The 16,918-nt window shown below is 27.1% G+C and overlaps 5 protein-coding genes across 7 annotated transcripts; 3 read left to right on the top strand and 2 right to left on the bottom strand.

Moving 5' to 3' along the window:
• Nucleotides 1-902: 902 nt before the first annotated feature.
• LOC129606903 (uncharacterized) lies at nt 903-2,377 on the top strand. The gene is made up of 5 exons (XM_055517530.1): nt 903-1,066; nt 1,154-1,684; nt 1,739-1,869; nt 1,951-2,059; nt 2,135-2,377. Exons 1-5 carry the CDS (start codon nt 964-966, stop codon nt 2,254-2,256), a joined length of 996 nt encoding a protein of 331 aa, XP_055373505.1. The 5' UTR covers nt 903-963; the 3' UTR covers nt 2,257-2,377.
• Nucleotides 2,378-4,572: 2,195 nt separating this feature from the next.
• LOC129606749 (importin subunit alpha-7) lies at nt 4,573-8,091 on the bottom strand. Its single transcript, XM_055517264.1, has 8 exons — nt 7,992-8,091; nt 7,582-7,750; nt 7,236-7,454; nt 6,783-7,003; nt 6,453-6,716; nt 6,060-6,399; nt 5,523-5,682; nt 4,573-5,448 (listed from the first exon to the last, which is right to left on the bottom strand). Exons 2-8 carry the CDS (start codon nt 7,747-7,749, stop codon nt 5,261-5,263), a joined length of 1,560 nt encoding a protein of 519 aa, XP_055373239.1. The 5' UTR covers nt 7,750; nt 7,992-8,091; the 3' UTR covers nt 4,573-5,260.
• A 602-nt stretch (nt 8,092-8,693) lies between these two features.
• LOC129606895 (protein MIX23) lies at nt 8,694-9,579 on the top strand. The gene is made up of 4 exons (XM_055517515.1): nt 8,694-8,853; nt 8,947-9,000; nt 9,084-9,302; nt 9,379-9,579. Exons 1-4 carry the CDS (start codon nt 8,812-8,814, stop codon nt 9,487-9,489), a joined length of 426 nt encoding a protein of 141 aa, XP_055373490.1. The 5' UTR covers nt 8,694-8,811; the 3' UTR covers nt 9,490-9,579.
• A 1,587-nt stretch (nt 9,580-11,166) lies between these two features.
• LOC129606734 (uncharacterized) lies at nt 11,167-14,214 on the top strand. The gene has a single exon (XM_055517242.1). The coding sequence runs from the start codon at nt 11,187-11,189 to the stop codon at nt 13,974-13,976; it is 2,790 nt and encodes a 929-aa protein (XP_055373217.1). The 5' UTR covers nt 11,167-11,186; the 3' UTR covers nt 13,977-14,214.
• Nucleotides 14,215-14,459: 245 nt separating this feature from the next.
• LOC129606735 (serine/threonine-protein phosphatase Pgam5, mitochondrial) lies at nt 14,460-15,824 on the bottom strand. Of its 3 annotated transcripts, none has more exons than XM_055517245.1 (4): nt 15,146-15,824; nt 14,946-15,076; nt 14,675-14,891; nt 14,460-14,618 (listed from the first exon to the last, which is right to left on the bottom strand). In XM_055517245.1, the coding sequence occupies exons 1-3, from the start codon at nt 15,707-15,709 to the stop codon at nt 14,714-14,716; spliced, it is 873 nt and encodes a 290-aa protein (XP_055373220.1). In that variant the 5' UTR covers nt 15,710-15,824; the 3' UTR covers nt 14,460-14,618; nt 14,675-14,713. The 3 variants fall into 3 exon arrangements, with proteins under 3 accessions (XP_055373220.1, XP_055373218.1, XP_055373219.1); XM_055517243.1 differs by having other exon boundaries at nt 14,461-14,618; nt 14,946-15,079; XM_055517244.1 differs by having other exon boundaries at nt 14,493-14,634; nt 14,946-15,079.
• Nucleotides 15,825-16,918: the final 1,094 nt, after the last annotated feature.

The raw sequence follows: 16,918 nt of genomic DNA on the forward strand, positions 1-16,918 counted from the left end.
TGAAGAAAATTAAAACAACTACTAGATATGATGATAAAAAAAATCAAAACGAAATTGAAAGTGTAAAGAACAATAAAATAAGGAAAAATCAAAACAATGAACAAGGCAGTATTCCCGGATTTACAGAATGTTTATCTAAAACTGATAACTTAGATTTTTTAGAATTAAATTTTTAATACAAGCAACTTTTATAAGAATCATATAATAATAAGTGTACATTTGCATGTATGTGTTATAGGCACATAATGGTAAATTAATCGTTTACAATGTATGTATGTATGTAAATTTAAATAAACTTATAGAATTTTTACATGATTATTATAAAATATATATTGGATAATATATGAAAGCGTACACATAAAGTTTTTACAACTTTCATTATGCATAAAATATTCAAAATAAATACCATATTTAAATTTGACAAACGAAAAACCAAAACACAATTTTTTCTTATTAGACTTAATCTTATAAATTTTTACTTAATTTAAATTAAAGGTCTATTTCAATTTTTTGGGGTATGAAAGCGTTGTTGTCAGATGTTTCTTCACATTTGAACCAAAAAAAATACAAATTCGCATGCCTAGCAAACAAAGAATGAAAAAAAAATCTTTTGTCAAAATATTTTTGGCTTAAAGTCCATATACATATATAAGATTGGAAGTAAGAATTATAGAAAATTAAACAATTAAATCTAGACAAGAAAAATTTTGTGAAGGTGTGCTTATTTAACTGGCATGCGGATTCCTCCATATAAATTAATTAAACTATTATTGCTTTTGATTATTAGAAAACATCGATTCCTTCGAATTTCACAAAAACATATCAATAATTCAATGAATCGATACTTATTTGAATTTCGATAAAATAAACCACTGCTGTCATTTTTCATGTTTACATTCAAATTGGCTTAAATTTTTTTTGAACGCATAGAATTTTATTGGTTAATAAGTATAATTTTAAGACATGGCAGATAGTTTAAAAAGGAAACCGATTCACGCGAACAACACCGGTAACATACAAGATAAGGAGAAAAATATGTTGCAACAAAAATCAAAAATAATACAAGGCAAGTTTCAAAATAATATGTAATTGCAGAACCAAAACAATAAACAAAAATTTTCAAAAAATTTTTCATACATTGTTAAAAAAACAGATCATCCGAAATCTAAAACAAAAGGAAGTAAAACGAAATTGCCAGAAGATTCGTCTCTGCAAGAAAATGAACCTGTAAATCAAGAAATTGGAGGTGATTACAACAGAGATGAAAGACTGCGAAGTGTATCTCCAGGAGGCAAAAAAGGGAAATCCCCGAAAGAAAATCAAACCATATTGAATGAAGCATCATGTCAGACTATTGATGATCCCCCAAAGCAATGGAAAAACATATTATTATTCTTATTAATAGCAATAGTGATTGGCTTTGTATTTGTTAAAACAGATTATAGCGCACTTTATGGCTATGCCACGAAACCTAGATTAGTTTGCAATTTCAATCGATTAATTAAAAGGTACCCTTCAGAAGATAAAAGCTTATGGGTGGCTTTGAAATATGGAATCGAAGACATTTTAAATCTTGAAAATCCTGAAGGTCCAAGTGTCTATTTGTTTATGCGTGATAATAGTTCAACGGCCGTGAACACGAATTTCGTTGAAGATATAGCATATTTAACCGCATCTTGTTTTGGTAAAATTTAATTTTTTTTTTTTATAAAGAAAAACCTGATAACAAATTTATTAGATAAAGAATTAGAACCAATTACATTTACGAAGGATGATTTTGATTCCGATGACTATGGAATTGCTATTGCAAAATATAAAAAAGATATTCATGATGGTGGTGTTTTGGTTGTCACAGTAAATTTAAATGAGGTAAGTATTTAATACTACCTAGCTAGTACCTAATTTAATGGATTTGAAAAAAAAAAAAAATATAAAATTTTTCATTTACAGGTTCCAGGAGCAGCAGCACGAGCATTACATACTATTTGCGACAAATTTAGCCCTATAGTTAGGAAAGTTGTAATATTCTTATCACTTATAATAGACCCCAAGTCTGAAGGTACATCTTAATTACATACATACTTACGTATGTATATTTGCTAAGATTTTATATACATTGTTTTTTTTTTTCAAGGTTTACCCCTACAAATAGCTGAAGATACACTAAGAACACTTTGGCGATCTTCTCTTACTAGAAATGAATTAGATCCTTTAATTGTTCGTGTTTCAGATTCTGTTTTTCGTTTAAAATCATAAAAAATATATTCATATTTTTCATCAGAACACAAAAAAAAAAGTAGTTTAGCATTTAATCAAGTCTGTTATCATGTAAAGTAAATTTTGATATATTGTAATTAAATTTTTATCTGATTAATAATCATTTTTGTTTTTTGAATTATTTTTTCTATTAGTCTAAATGAAAAGGGAAGTTCCCGTTTTCTATATTTTTATTATGCAATATTGTACAACATATTTATGTAAATACATACATGCACATACATAATATGTATATACATGTATATATGTACGTACATTTAAGTGATATGGTACATGAATCAAATTCAATTAAATTTTATTTGGAAAATTTAGAGAATTTAGAGAAGTAGAAATTTTTGAACAATATCCATATCACATAATCTCAAGTGATTCGTGAAAACAATATGGAAGATGTAAGCATTTACTAAAATACTCTGCAAAAATTGCAGAGTAAACAATTTACGCAAATATGCTCATACTTATATTGAATAAAATAAGTCATACGAAAAATATGTTAGCATGTACATACATACATATACATGTAAGACGTTATTTGTATATTTCATTGGTTCATTTTTCAAAAGGTTCAATTTCTAAGAAGCGAACAAATTATAATATACAATGATTTCAGTTAAATAATGAATGGCAAATATTAGTTTGTATAATTTCAATAGTATTGTAAAAAACAATTTTGCATTTATATACGTTTTCAGACATATTTAAGACATTTAAAAAAGATCGTGATTCTTGAATTTCGGTCAGAAATCAATTTGACATTCTGAAGATGCCCCCTGGGGTCAGTATACAAACGTTATTTGTCACACATAAAAATACAGTAATCCCTCTTATAAAATTACCTCGATATAGAAAAATTTGATAGAAGTCTCTAAAATTTTTAAATAATTTAACACGTAATTTTTGATTAAAGTTAAATTTTGGCTCCAGAAAAAGGCTTTCAGTGGGAGATTTCTTCACATTTCTTAAATGAAAAATTTTTCCAATTTACGTTTTCATTTAATACTTTCTATGATATTAAAGTTGTAAGATTTATAACTATTGTAATTAAAGATAAATTAATAAGTAAAGAAAAAGTAATTATTTTTTTTTAACAATTTAAAAATTAATTTTAAATAAATACAATTTATTCAAGATTCATATAAAATTTATATATTTTATTAAGTTTTGTGTTTAAAAAACAGAATTTTTAACACATTTTCTTTCTTTTTTATTTAATAGTTTTACATATTATTTAGTTAGTTTCTGTTACTTGAAATTTTCAGAAATACCATTACATATTTCTTTATTTATTCTTTAATTTTTTTTTCAAATGAAATGATTTCCTTTTTAAAAATTTAAAATTTTTGTTTTTTTTTTCGGGGAAAATACTAATATATATCAACAATCGATAATATGTGTTAAATATTGCGATAACAAATTAATTAAAATAATAATAAAAAAAAAAAAATTGAATACAAAAATATTAAAAAAATATTTTTAACAAGAGAAATTGCTTTATTTCAAAGTTTTATATTTTGTACCCAATAATAAATTAATAATATAATTAAATACAATGTTTTGAAAATCTTTAAAATTTTATAAATTTAAAGAAAATATTTGGGAAATTTTTCGTTCTTAAATAAAAACAGAATACAATATACATATATATAATTTCTAATTATTGTAAGCGGCTAATTTGATAAGTACTCTGAATACACTTTAATTTCAAAAACAATTTGTGTTGGAAAAGATTGTTATTCCCGCAAAAAAAAAAGGTTCTAAGAACTAATTTTTCCCTTTTTTTTTTCCTTTCAAATGAATAATGAGGTATTTGAGCAATTTTTAACTGATTTTTACTTCTTATTATTTATTTTATTAAATAATATTCCAGATTCTGTTAATTTAATATTATTGGCTCCTATCGCACCAGCAACTTTTACTTTTGCCTTTACCTCTTTACTTTTTAAAAAAGCATTTTTATTTATTGGTATAGTTTATTAGTATTTTGACTCTTAGTTAACTTAGAAACTTTACAAATTTCTCGATTAATTGCTAAAAAAAAAACAAAAGTAAAAAATAGTTGCTGTAATAGGGTCCTGGGTTTTTCTTTTTCTATAGAAACTGTACAATTTTTTTTTTCTATACTTTTTATTAAATTAATTTAAAAAATAAAACTGTTCGTTTACTTTTTAATCAAAAATTAAATGAAAAATCATCAAAATATAAAATTTTGTAAGAAATTTTAATAATTTTATGAAAAACAAAAATACTTATATTTTTTCTTTTAAAACACTGCCTACAATATACAAACTATGTAATAACAAATATTATTAAAGAAAAATAATGAATTGATTTTATTGAAAGTTAAAAAAAATAAAACCTAATTAAATAATTTTTGTTCGATTTTAAGTGTAATGGAAACAAATCAAGTATATAAGTTTCCTTATATATTTAAAAGGTTCGCTTTCTTAAAATTCTCATTAAAAACTTTTTTCAAAATTATCACAAAAAAGATAATTTACACAAAAAAAAAAAATGATTAGTGTTTTTCTTTTTTGGCATTTACAATATAGTACATTTTTTTTTATACAAAGTTAAAATTTTATTCTTTTCAAATTAAAAAAGGAAAACAAGCAAAAATTATAAGCATTTACTAGGGAAAAAGAGCATTTTTGAAAAAATAAAAGTTCAAAGGAACAAAAATATAAAATTTACAATGCAAACCAAAATGCTTGTTCTATAATAAAGTTATTAGCTTTATGTTTTATAAGAAAAAATTTATAGACATTAACTTTGATTTGCGTCTTTTAACAAAAAAGTTAATTTTATTTTTAACATTTTAATGCTGTTTTAATAAATACAGATTAAAAATTTTTTTCATTTAATTTTTTCTTTTTTTTTTATATAATCATTTATGTATTTAATTGAAAAATCAAATGATTCTGTTTTTTCTTTTGTTTTCCTTCCTTTTTTTTTTTAGATCTAATGTTAATGCTATTGTTATCTATTAAAATGTAAATCCTCCACTTGGTGCAGCTGAGTCTGGGTTGAAACTATATTGATTTTTTTCTGTTATTGGTGCAATTCGAGCTTGTTCTTCATCTTCATTACTAAAGAATTGCTCAATTATATAAAAAGATTTATGATATATATCCCTATTTTCATGAGATTGCAAATACTCTATTTTATCTAGACCTTTAAAATAAAAAAAGGTATTAAAATTTTAATACATAATTTTTTATTTTTTTTTTTATTTTTCAAATACATACCTCCACATTCTTCAATAATAATTGCAAAAGGATTTGGTCGAGTTTCAATTTTTTTGCCAGCTTTTAATATATTCTCTAGACCATTTAATGTAACTTGAACAATATCGGAATCATTAACTGTTAGGAAATCACACATTGGCGGAATACATCCCACTTGTACCTATATATATTTTTTGTGTTTATATGTGCATATTATTTATTTTGCCAAAAATGTTTTACATTAAAAAAATATTATTAAAATAGAAAACTATAAGATTTAGTGGAAAGAAAAAAATTTAAGAAAATTGTTTTAATGTTATAATGTTTATTGGAATACACTTATTCCAATTTCAGCAAGTTGAAATTTACATTATCAATATTTGGGAATATAATATATTTAAAGACTGTTAAGAGTAACAACAATTCAAATTTTTTTTTTTTAGCTTTAGTTCTACTGCTCTTAATTTTTTCATATATCTTACATACTTATATAGAAGAAATTAGCACTGAAGAAATATTCTACTAGACTAAGATAAATTTACATTATTAAAACCTTACCAAATACTTAATTTGCGGTATTGTCCCGCTACTTGTGGCATTAGTTACAGCCCAAGCAGCTTCTTTTCTAGTTTTGAAATCAGCAGTTTGAAGTATGTTCATCAATAAAGGGAAAATATTTGCATCTATTACAGCTTGAATTTGTTCTCTATTTCCAGCTGCTATGTTTGATATTGTCCAACATGCTTCTTTTTTAATTGCTTCCATTTGCGAAGTTAATAATTGTCTTATGCATGGTAATGCATTACAATTTAAAATCACTTGAGTTTGAATATCATCTCCTGTTACGATGTTTCCAACAGCTCGTAAAGCTGCTGTTACAACATTATTTTGATGATGTCTAAAAAATTTTATATTTTAAAATAAATTTTAATGAAATCCCGTAAAACATACGTTAATAGTTCTACTAATCGTCTACACACGCCCGCGTCAATGACAGCTTGAATTTTATCATTTGGTCCATCAGACAAGTAACTGATAGCCCAACATGTATCACTTAAAACATCTGGATCAGTATTATTAAGTAGTTGTGCCAAAATAGGCAATCCTTTAACAACTTTTGTGAAATCTGCAGGCGGATTTTTACCTCTACACAAATTTGACAGAGTCCAAACTGCATTACGAGTCATTGTTAATCGTTCCTGGTTACTTAAAACCCTTAAATTTGCAAGAAAGATTTTGAATTTTTGACTTATCAAACACATAACATTCATCAAAACTCACTGTAATAGAGGCATCAAAATTCCCTCATTTAAGAGTAAATCACGGCAGGCCGGGGAATCGCCAGCGATATTACCAAGTGCCCAAACAGCCTGTTCCAAAACATCTTCATGTGGACTTGAGAGCAGTTCAATAAAAACCGGAACAGCTCCAGCTTCAATAACCATACGTGTTTGATGAGGAGTACCAGATGCAATGTTTGTTAAAGCCCACGCTGCTTCAAACTTCACAATTTTACAAAAAAAAATAGAACAATTTCCATTAAATATGGAAGGCATGTAAATTTTTTTTTCATATTTGTATAAGTTAAATGGTTACATAATTAAATGTTAGACATTAAGGGCAGGTTTCTTTATTCAAGTCAAAGTTTTTATATAACCATGCTTTTTCAAATATAGATAATACATATGTGTATCAAAACTCTTTTTGTATATAAGGGCTATAGTTTCAACTGACCTGTAAAGTGCAATTATTATTATTCTTCAAGAAACTAACAAATCGTGGAACTATTCCAGTTTGAATAACTTCTTCAATAGGCGGATTTGGATCTTTTGAAAGAAGCTTCCGAAATTTCTGGGTAGCACTTAACTGCTCGGCTTCAAAATTGCTATATAGCTGCTCAATCATTTCCTTTTTAATAACAGATTGATTTTGCGATGCTTGCATTTCCTCTTCCTTAAAATAAAATTTTACCTAATATAAATTTACTTACAACATAGAAATTTACACATGTATATGCTGAAGTTTTCCAACAAAATATTTGTAAAAATATAATACAACAGAAAATAGTTTAGAATCTTACATGAGACAAGTCGCTATCCATTTCTATTGGAATATCTACATTACGCCGTTTAATTAGTTGCTGTTCACGTTTTTGTTTCCGCAGCTGGATTGCTTCTTCCTCCCTTTTTCTTCGCATTTCGGAATCTAATCCAGCATTTTTATATCGATGTTGATGTGTAGTTGACATTCTGCAAATTTTTAAAAATTTATTTCACATTAAAATCAGACCATGCATTATAAATGTCATCATGAGCTTGAAATATCTTTAAACATTCGTCATTCAATTATTGACATTTCTATATAGATTGTGGCTGAAAATGTGCATTTGAATCTTTTAGAAAAACCCTAACTTTTTTATTTTAAACGCTAATCTACTAAGATTTAGATGCAGGTTTTAATAGTTATATATATAATTATAAAGTAGTTAACCTTTTTCGTTTTCCAAACTTTATTTAATTCCTTATATTTTTCTCGAAAAAAAAACCTATTGAAGCTGTCGTCTTGTCAAAATTTGCTCCAAAAAAAAAAAAGGTATGACACTAAATGTCAAGCTGATAGTTGAACTTTAAATATCTGAACACTCTCTAAAGTTTGACAACGTTTATTTAAAAACAAAAATTGTATAGCAACTGCCAACACAACTAAAAACTTCAATTTTTAAAAGGTTTCAAATATCAATAAATTTCAAAAAGAACCTCAACAAGTAATTTAGTTATTTTGGTTTTATTTTATTTTCGAATTTTGAATTGACAGTTGATAATACCTTGACCATTCAGGACAAACCGCACAAATACTGATTGCCGAAATATTTTCTTTTAGAGCCCAACCAAAAATTTAGGACATAGTTTTAACATTGATGAAAACATAATCTTGTAATAATTTTTTATGTTATGGAAAAATGAAAAATGTTAGATTTCAATAATTATAAAAAAAAATTTTTATTAATTGATATTCTTGAAAATTTACAAAATGAAAAATTGACGATTCCAAAGTAGAAGAAAGTATGTAAACATAGGTCAATATTAAGACTTTTTACTCCGTTTGTTTTATTATATGTAAACTATAAGTTAACGGCAACAAAGATACCGTGAACAAATTTACATTTATTTTGATTTTAGGTTATATTTTAAAATGTCAAGGAGTAATAACACATCTCCATATATTTACATATAGAATTATCTATTTTGTTTTTTAAATATTATCTTAATTTTGTAAAACATTAAACTTTAGCATACAGAATAACATTAAAATGTCTATTAAATATTCATGTGAAGATTTTCTAGGATTTCAGGTAACGAAAACTGTACAAATCATCTTTGATTATAACCTATCAATTGATAGGAGTTTGAAGTATTTTAAGAATAAGAAGCATTGCTTATTTTAGGAAGCGTTAAAGAAAATGAGAGATATTGACGATAAAATTATATACGCATTGAATGTAAGCAAAATAGGAAATAACTGTATAACTGCAATAATATTGAAATCATTATGAAGGCGTAACTAATTATGTATTCTTTTCAGACATCACTTCCAACTGAATCTTTTAAAGGACAATTTAATGGTGAATCCACTTGTAGAGATCTCTATGATAAATTAAACACAAGTCATAAGCAAAGAGAAACTGCTTTAAAACAATGTATATTATTTTCTGCGGATCATGTTAAGGCTTTGAAAGAAAAAAGAGATAACAACAGGGAAGATATTGATCTTGATAAAAAATACAAGTCTGCTCAAAGAAAGGTAGCTCAAAAGTTTAAAATTTCATACACATTAATATTACGTACTCAACTTCATAATTTGTTATTATTTTTTGTAGTTGAGAGTTTTGCAATACGAACTGAATGTAGAAGATATAATTAAAGATAGATCTTATAAAGCTTTTAATGAAAAGTGTAGAATGTACTTCCAAGCGGGAGCTGGTTTATGAAACACAAAATCCATGATGAAAAAATTGTAGTGCATTTTAATTTTTTATAAAATATATAAAAGTAAATTTTACATTTTTTTGAACTATAAATATTGTATATAACATTTACTTAAACAACTAAATATGAAAAGTTATTGCGAATCCACTGGCAAATTATATTTAAGGTGGATTTCTTTTGATGTAACCTGTTCAATATTTGTTAAAGCAGCAAGAATCAGCTGAGTTGCATCTTTAATGTTGTTATACTCATGTAACAATTTAATTATTTCAGTTTGCTTATCATTTTTTTGCTTCTCATTTTCATATTTTTCAATCTCATCCATGAAAAGTAGAAATGCTTCAATATCTGAATTTGGCCCAAATAATTCAAATCAGGTCTCAACAGAAACTATCTTCAAAGCTTTGACAAAACACTTTACATATTTTTGTTACCGTTTTCTTTTATAAAAAAAGAGTACATTTGTGATATGAACAAAAATGTACTTTCGCCTTACTATGTAATTGATTTTCTTGTAACAAATTTGCAGAAACGCTTTTCGTATTCGAAAAAACGGTAAGGTAGCATCATACAAATTGATTGTTGCTACCTTACCATTTTTTCGAATACGAAAACGAAATTACATAGTAATGTCCATATACTAAAGAACCTTAATCGTAACAGGCAGCTTCATTTTCTATACAGATTTTCTCAAAAAGAAGCAAAAAATAAATAAATTATAATTAATTATAATTATTTTTATATTGTCACCTAAAAATTTTGAGTGAATTTTTTACCTTTAAAAGTAAACTGATTAGATTTTGTATCTATGTATAAATATAATATACATCTAAATATAGGAAAAATTGTCCTACGAAACTTCTGCTATTGTATTGTGAAAGCTTTTTTATATGCAATTTTCTGCGAGGAATACCGATTGTATCTGATTATACGGCTATGTGTATAATAGTCAATCACTTTCTTCTCAATCGGTTAGTAAAAACTGAAATATTAGCAAGGTTTCATTATTTGGTTAATTTCATGACAATAAATCACTTCTTCGGCGTTTTAGGTTTCGTTTGCCATATTACGATATCATATTAAAACAAAAAACAGTTAAATTTTAAGTGTCCATTGCAGAAAGAATTTGAATGCTTTTTTTTCTGATATATTTTTAGCAAGAATAAATTGAAGTGGAGTCAAATTAATTTATTTTTTTAATTTAAGTCAAATTTCTAATTATTAAGTCAAATGAAATGTAATTTTTTTAAGAAAATTAGGATGAAAGTAAATATTCTAATCCAACTACGCTGACCATAAATATTATATAACTTATAATGAATAAAAACAAATTAACATGTAATAAAAAATACAAATATGTATATGCTTAATATTTACATGCATATAGACAAAATTTTTCCTGCAAAAAGAATCCCAAGAAAAAAAAAGTTTCTTTTGGCGGCAAAGAGTTTTCAAAATTTATATAATGTAGCTTAATTAATTTTTATTATAATTTTGGTTGTAAAATCTTTTCTCTATCACTTATCACTCTTCTATTACACTATTTAATGAAGGCGAAATATTGTGTTGGAAAACTAAAGTTTCTAGAAAACGTTAACGCGTATTGTCATTAAAAGACAGATGATAAAAGCTTTTGACAAATAATTAAAATAATTTGACAACACAACATAAAAGCGCAGTAAGTGGTGACAGTCCTGAAATGGATGAACAAAACAAGTATCTAGAGGACACTAAATCCTTAATAGAAAAGAAAAATTTTTTTAAGGAGTCCCCAAATTGTGAAGAGCTTATAAAAGATGTAAAAGAAGAGTGCATATTATACGACAGTGCTTCGAACTTTTTAGAAGAAAATCGGGAAGTAAATTATGCTAATTTTAATGATATCAGTAAGCAAAAATTGTCTTTGCTGTTATCCGAAATTTCATCATTGTCATCGAAAGAAAAGTTGCTTTTATATCTTAAAATACCAGGGGGAATAACGGAAACTGATCCTCTGCGGCAGCACCAAAATCCTTTAGGAACCCGGTTAGAAATCAATCGTACAATAAATTGGATCAAGTCACACTTGGAGCATGATCCGGAAGTTTCTATACCCAAGCAAGATGTTTATAACGATTACAGCGTTTTCTGTAGAAATTCAAATATAAAACCTCTTTCAACTGCTGATTTTGGTAAAGTAATGAAACAAGTATTTCCTGACGTTAAGCCACGTCGACTTGGAACTAGAGGAAACTCTCGATATTGCTACGCAGCTATGAGAAAAGTTACTAAATTAGTTCCCCCACTTATATCTGTATTGGATAGTAGCACACAAAAGAGTGAATTTTTAGAAGAAGTTGATAAGGAGTCATGGGATGCAATAAAGAAATGGACTGAAGAAGTTATGCACGTATCTTTTGATAGCATTAAAGATTTAGCATCTCATATAAAAAAGAATAATTTGAATTCTGTAAGTCCATCAAAAATAGTTATACAAAGAAAATATATGCAACGTTATAATAATAAAAAGAAATTTTCTGAATTGAATATTAAACGAAAAAAGAAAAGAAAGAGGAAGAATTCTTCAAATACTGAAGTGATACCCTCCTGCATTTCACCAATTACCTTAAAAGTTGAGGAACTATCAGATTCAAACAATTCCTACAATAGTGCTGCACTATTAACACCTATGAACTTAGCTATAGAAAGCACGGATTTCCAGAAATCTAATCACTCAAGCATTTTTAGAGATTCTGAATCAAATCATAGTACAGAAATGAACAGCTTAAAAAGTGTTGCGTTGTCATGTAAAAATGTGCCCAACATGGTTGATGTTAGTGCATATGAAACAAAAGTAAAAGAAAACTTAAATGAAGGAATACAAATAAACTCCGTAGATTCTGTTGCAGAACTTTTAAATAACAAAACATCTTCAACTATTACAAGTCAACATTTATTACATCGGGCTGAAGATAGCACCCCTATGGGACCACCACAAGTTCAATCCAATGCAGAAGTATATGCTAATAATTTAAACTTAAGAAAACGTTTAATTTTGGATATGAATAGAAACAAAGGGCTGAATTTAAATAATACAAATGAGCCTGATATTACAAATGATGATAAAGATGTTCTGTCGCAGAATTTGGGCCTACCTAGAGAGAGAGTTATAAGTATTTGTAACATGGATAAGCATGAACTTGATGATTACCTTCCAAACATCGAGAATCCAGACGAACAAGATGCTGAATTACTACAATACTTTCAAGCACCAGATCCGGCAGTTTCAAAAACAGAAGAATTAAAACAAATATCTGCTAACAATAAAACTGAGCCTTCAACAACAATTTCTACAATGTATCCTGATGAAAATCTACCTCAACCAAAATTAATGTTACAAGGAATTACTTCTAATAAAAACACTCACTTAAAAAGGGATATGAATATGAAGTTAGGACAGAACGTTTCCTTAAATTTTCCGAATGAGAAGCACCCACAATATGTAATGTATGGACGAGAGAATGAATCAAACCTAAATTTATATACTTCTCCAAATTTGGAACAAAGAACTTTTAAAACCAGTAATTCTTATTGCAATACGAATTTTTCGAAGAATCGTTTTAATTTTGTGCCTATTCAAAGTAAGGGTGTTTCAAATTTAAATATACGGCCTGCAATAAATTTGAATAGTTCTTGCATTGAGTATAATACAAAAGTATATAACCCTACAATAAGTGCTTCAGCTCCAACTAGTCCAAATATTTTAAGGCAAAAAAGTATACCGTGCTATTCATTTGACTGTGAAAAATACATTAATCCACAAACGGAGAACGTTATGGATTCAACATTAAAAATTAACAGCAATGATAATTTAGAGTATCGTTCCAGAAGTGTTCCTTTAAACGGCCCGAAAATTGAAGAATTCGATAGTAACTCTGAGTTTTTGTCAGAATTTAATTCAGTTGCTCAAACACCAATACCACAAGAATTTACTGACTTTAGTGATCAAATTTTAATAAATCCACTTCGCACATCACAAAATATGTACATTCCTCAAATGAACAATGATCTACAAAACATGCCTAAAAAAATGTATGATAACATAGCGCAAAAGTATGCAATAAACAAAAGTACAATTTCCCGTTCAAATCCAACAACCCCTTTACCCGTAATATCCATGCAAAAAAACCCCCCTACAATTAATAATTTTGAGATTAATTCAATCAAACAAAGTAACAAGATGTTTGATTTATCAAAATCAATGCCCACTACGCCTATTGAGTCAGAAATTATGTTTCGATATAGTCCAGAAACGAAAAGTAATAGCCTAATTGGTGCCGGGAGTGGTTTTAATCGTATTGAGTCAAAGAAACGAAGAGATATTTCAACATTTAGTCAATATAAAGATTCTAATCACTTAAGTGGTGGAATAAGTCAAACAACAACTTTAGAGAATAATCTCAGTAGCTTTGATCCAGATGCGACCACCGAAATTTTAAAAAATTTATAGCATTTTTAATTTAAAAAATGAAGAACTAGATTTTTAAGGCCAATATTGAAGTGTATAAAATATTTCTAATAGCTTTATGTATAAAATATATATGTTTTAGTATGAAATTATTCCCAAAAACTGTATCCTTATATAAAACAAAAATCAAATATGTATTGAGAATCTGCTCTAGTAATTTTATAAATTACAATACTATAATAGTTCCATAAAAAAAAACTCGATTTTAATTTAACTTTTATATATAAAATATATCATTTGCAGAACTAAAATGAATAATCTGTGAAAAAACATTGATACATTTTTGGGATTAATCTAAATGTTTATAAAATTGTTGTATTTTTTATTACTATTTGATGTTACATTATAAAACTTAACTAAAATTGTGGCATATTTTTTGAATATCTGCTTGTATTTTTACGCTTTAATAAAAATGTTTTGTTACTTTTTAAAAAAAAGGTTAAATATGTTAATATATTCTTCAACAGTATTCTTTATTATATTTTTCTAAAGATGCGAAAAACATCTTAGTACTTTTTATCTTTTCAATTTATTAAAAAAAATTCGCAGTGGATATTTGCATATTTTCTATTTAAAATATCATTAACTTGCTTTTTGGAAATGGACGTGGTTCTTATAAAACGGCTAAAAACAAAGCATTCTGAATTAAAATTAGAAAAATTTCAACAATAATACCATACATAACGAATATCGTGTTATATAATTGGAAGACTCAGTTTTTATAGCTTTGATCCTTTAATTTGAGGCAGCTTATGTGTAACTAAGTCTGCTGGTATATGACCAGAATCTCCTAAGTTTCTCAAAGTTACTCGACCTGATGGTAAAATAGAAATCCATGTAATAGACCCGTGATTTAAGCTAATTCTTAGCCATGCCTCTGGGGGAAACTGTAAGGCTCTGCAAGAATAAATTTTTACCTAAAGATTTTATAGATGCATATGACTCAATTACCTGCACACAAAATATCTAATAACATTCCCATGTCCTATAATCAAAGTGTATGTATCATGTTGTTCTTTAACATCCGCTCTATGAAAATATCGCCTAAATCCAGCTTCTATTCGGGCACTGTCGCAAAAGAACTGCTACAAGCATTATAAAAAATGAAATTTCAGCATTTTTTTTTATTTGTTTTTATTTTATTATTATACCGATGCTTCTGGTTTCCAATGTCCAACGGGTGGCTCTGGTGGAATAGGAGCCCCTTCTCTAATTAAATTGCAATGATCAGTTATCGGTACTCCTAACGCTTTAGTGACAATTTGTGCAGTTTCTTGTGCTCTTGTCATTGTTGAAGAGATAATACGATCCCACTTAATATTTAAAGATTTCAATCTTTCCCCTGTATATTTCGCTTGCTTCCTGCCAACTTCTGTTAAATGCTTATCCAGGTCCGATTCGCCAATATCGAGATATTCCCCATGTCGAATAAGAAAAATATGACGAGTTATTTTTGGACGAACACTATCCAATTTCTTGTTGTAAGCATTTTCTTCTTCAGGACTTAAGTCAAGAATACTTTTTGGCGGCCGAACAATACTGCGTGGTTCCCGACAGTCCCAATTATGATCCCATTTTGCACAATCAGGAACTAAACGGTCTGTATTTGTCCAAGAATTATGAACATTTCTCTCATCAGATATTTTATTATAAAGATAAGCGGCTAATCCACTAGTAGATCCGATTACAAAAGACAGACGAGGCCATACCACCATTTTCTAATTTTATGTTTTTAACTAAAATACAATTTAAAAAAAATATATATAATTTTTCATAGAACTAAACTGGTTTGATTCACACTGTCTGTCAATCGTCTCTAATCAACTGACATACATACATTAGAATTGTTTCAATCGCTAATCAGCAGTTTTTGACACCGAATTTTACCGATTCTTACTCTTGTGAACCCCTAACGATTTTTCCTAACGATGAAAACAGAACCCAATCGTCGAACGGCAACCGCGAACGAAAAACAAAAGCGGAACGGTAAAATTAATTGAATTATATTTTGCATATTTTGCATTTAATGTCACGCACACATGGAAACAGATAATGTTAAAAAAAAAACGGCCAGCTGTAGAATAAAAATTAAGTTCATTACGTCGCCGGCGGGAATTCACTTGATTCTGAGCAGACCCATTAAAATATGTATATTAGAATATGAATTCTGACATCCGCGGAAAATTGCTTCAGTTCTTTTTTTAACTTAAGTTAATACAAGCAAATCAAACCTTGTCAATCTTTCATGTACCGATGCAAAACTCTCAACCAAAAAAAAAAATATAATCTTTTCTGCATTTATAACACAAAAACTTTTATTTTCAGATATTGTTATATTGAAATTCATTTCCCACAAAAACACTATTGAATACATTAAAATCAAATATTTATCAATGTACCAAAAATTTGATATTCAATTTAATGTCAATGATTTTTACGAATACTTAAAAAATTTTTTCAAATAGTAATTACTTTTATTACATTTTTAGCTTTTCTAATAAAAAATTTAGGAAAAGTTCACATTATTAACTTCCATGTAAAAAGAGGTATCTAAATATGTGTAAAATGACTGCAAGCTGATATGTGTAAACTGACTCTTAAATTTTAGCTTTGATTTTTTTTTAACCAAACTATACCCACTTCGTGTAAACGGTAAATAATAAGAAAATTTCTAGGAACAGATAAATATGTAGATCGTTTTATTATTTTATTATATTTCATTGCTCTGTCCGTTTCATATCAGAATCACTATTTTTTTCCAATGATTTATTGTAGATAAAGACAAAGCAATATACAGATAGGAAAATGCATATAACAGATTAAAAAATTTTGTTTTAATGATCACCAAACATTAGTTTTACTTTAATACAGTTCTAACAGAAAGTTGAGGATTATGTAGACTGTGTTCAGATAACATGATACCT

The sequence above is a fragment of the Condylostylus longicornis genome, unplaced genomic scaffold, assembly GCF_029603195.1.
Source record: "Condylostylus longicornis isolate FDR11 unplaced genomic scaffold, ASM2960319v2 ptg000022l, whole genome shotgun sequence".
Taxonomy (NCBI): domain Eukaryota; kingdom Metazoa; phylum Arthropoda; class Insecta; order Diptera; family Dolichopodidae; genus Condylostylus; species Condylostylus longicornis.

Coding starts and splice junctions, on each gene's coding strand:
- LOC129606903 (XM_055517530.1), top strand. CDS start 964: ATGGCAGATAGTTTAAAAAGGAAACCGATTCACGCGAACAACACCGGT. Junction 1,870..1,950: donor TCACAGTAAATTTAAATGAG/GTAAGTATTTAA, acceptor TTTCATTTACAG/GTTCCAGGAGCAGCAGCACG. Junction 2,060..2,134: donor AATAGACCCCAAGTCTGAAG/GTACATCTTAAT, acceptor TTTTTTTTCAAG/GTTTACCCCTACAAATAGCT.
- LOC129606749 (XM_055517264.1), bottom strand. CDS start 7,749: ATGTCAACTACACATCAACATCGATATAAAAATGCTGGATTAGATTCC. Junction 7,455..7,581: donor TGGATAGCGACTTGTCTCAT/GTAAGATTCTAA, acceptor TTTTATTTTAAG/GAAGAGGAAATGCAAGCATC. Junction 6,717..6,782: donor ATTTTGATGCCTCTATTACA/GTGAGTTTTGAT, acceptor TGCAAATTTAAG/GGTTTTAAGTAACCAGGAAC.
- LOC129606895 (XM_055517515.1), top strand. CDS start 8,812: ATGTCTATTAAATATTCATGTGAAGATTTTCTAGGATTTCAG. Junction 8,854..8,946: donor AAGATTTTCTAGGATTTCAG/GTAACGAAAACT, acceptor TGCTTATTTTAG/GAAGCGTTAAAGAAAATGAG. Junction 9,303..9,378: donor ACAAGTCTGCTCAAAGAAAG/GTAGCTCAAAAG, acceptor TATTTTTTGTAG/TTGAGAGTTTTGCAATACGA.
- LOC129606734 (XM_055517242.1), top strand. CDS start 11,187: ATGGATGAACAAAACAAGTATCTAGAGGACACTAAATCCTTAATAGAA.
- LOC129606735 (XM_055517243.1), bottom strand. CDS start 15,709: ATGGTGGTATGGCCTCGTCTGTCTTTTGTAATCGGATCTACTAGTGGA. Junction 15,080..15,145: donor ATTGGAAACCAGAAGCATCG/GTATAATAATAA, acceptor TAATGCTTGTAG/CAGTTCTTTTGCGACAGTGC. Junction 14,892..14,945: donor ATTAGATATTTTGTGTGCAG/GTAATTGAGTCA, acceptor TTATTCTTGCAG/AGCCTTACAGTTTCCCCCAG.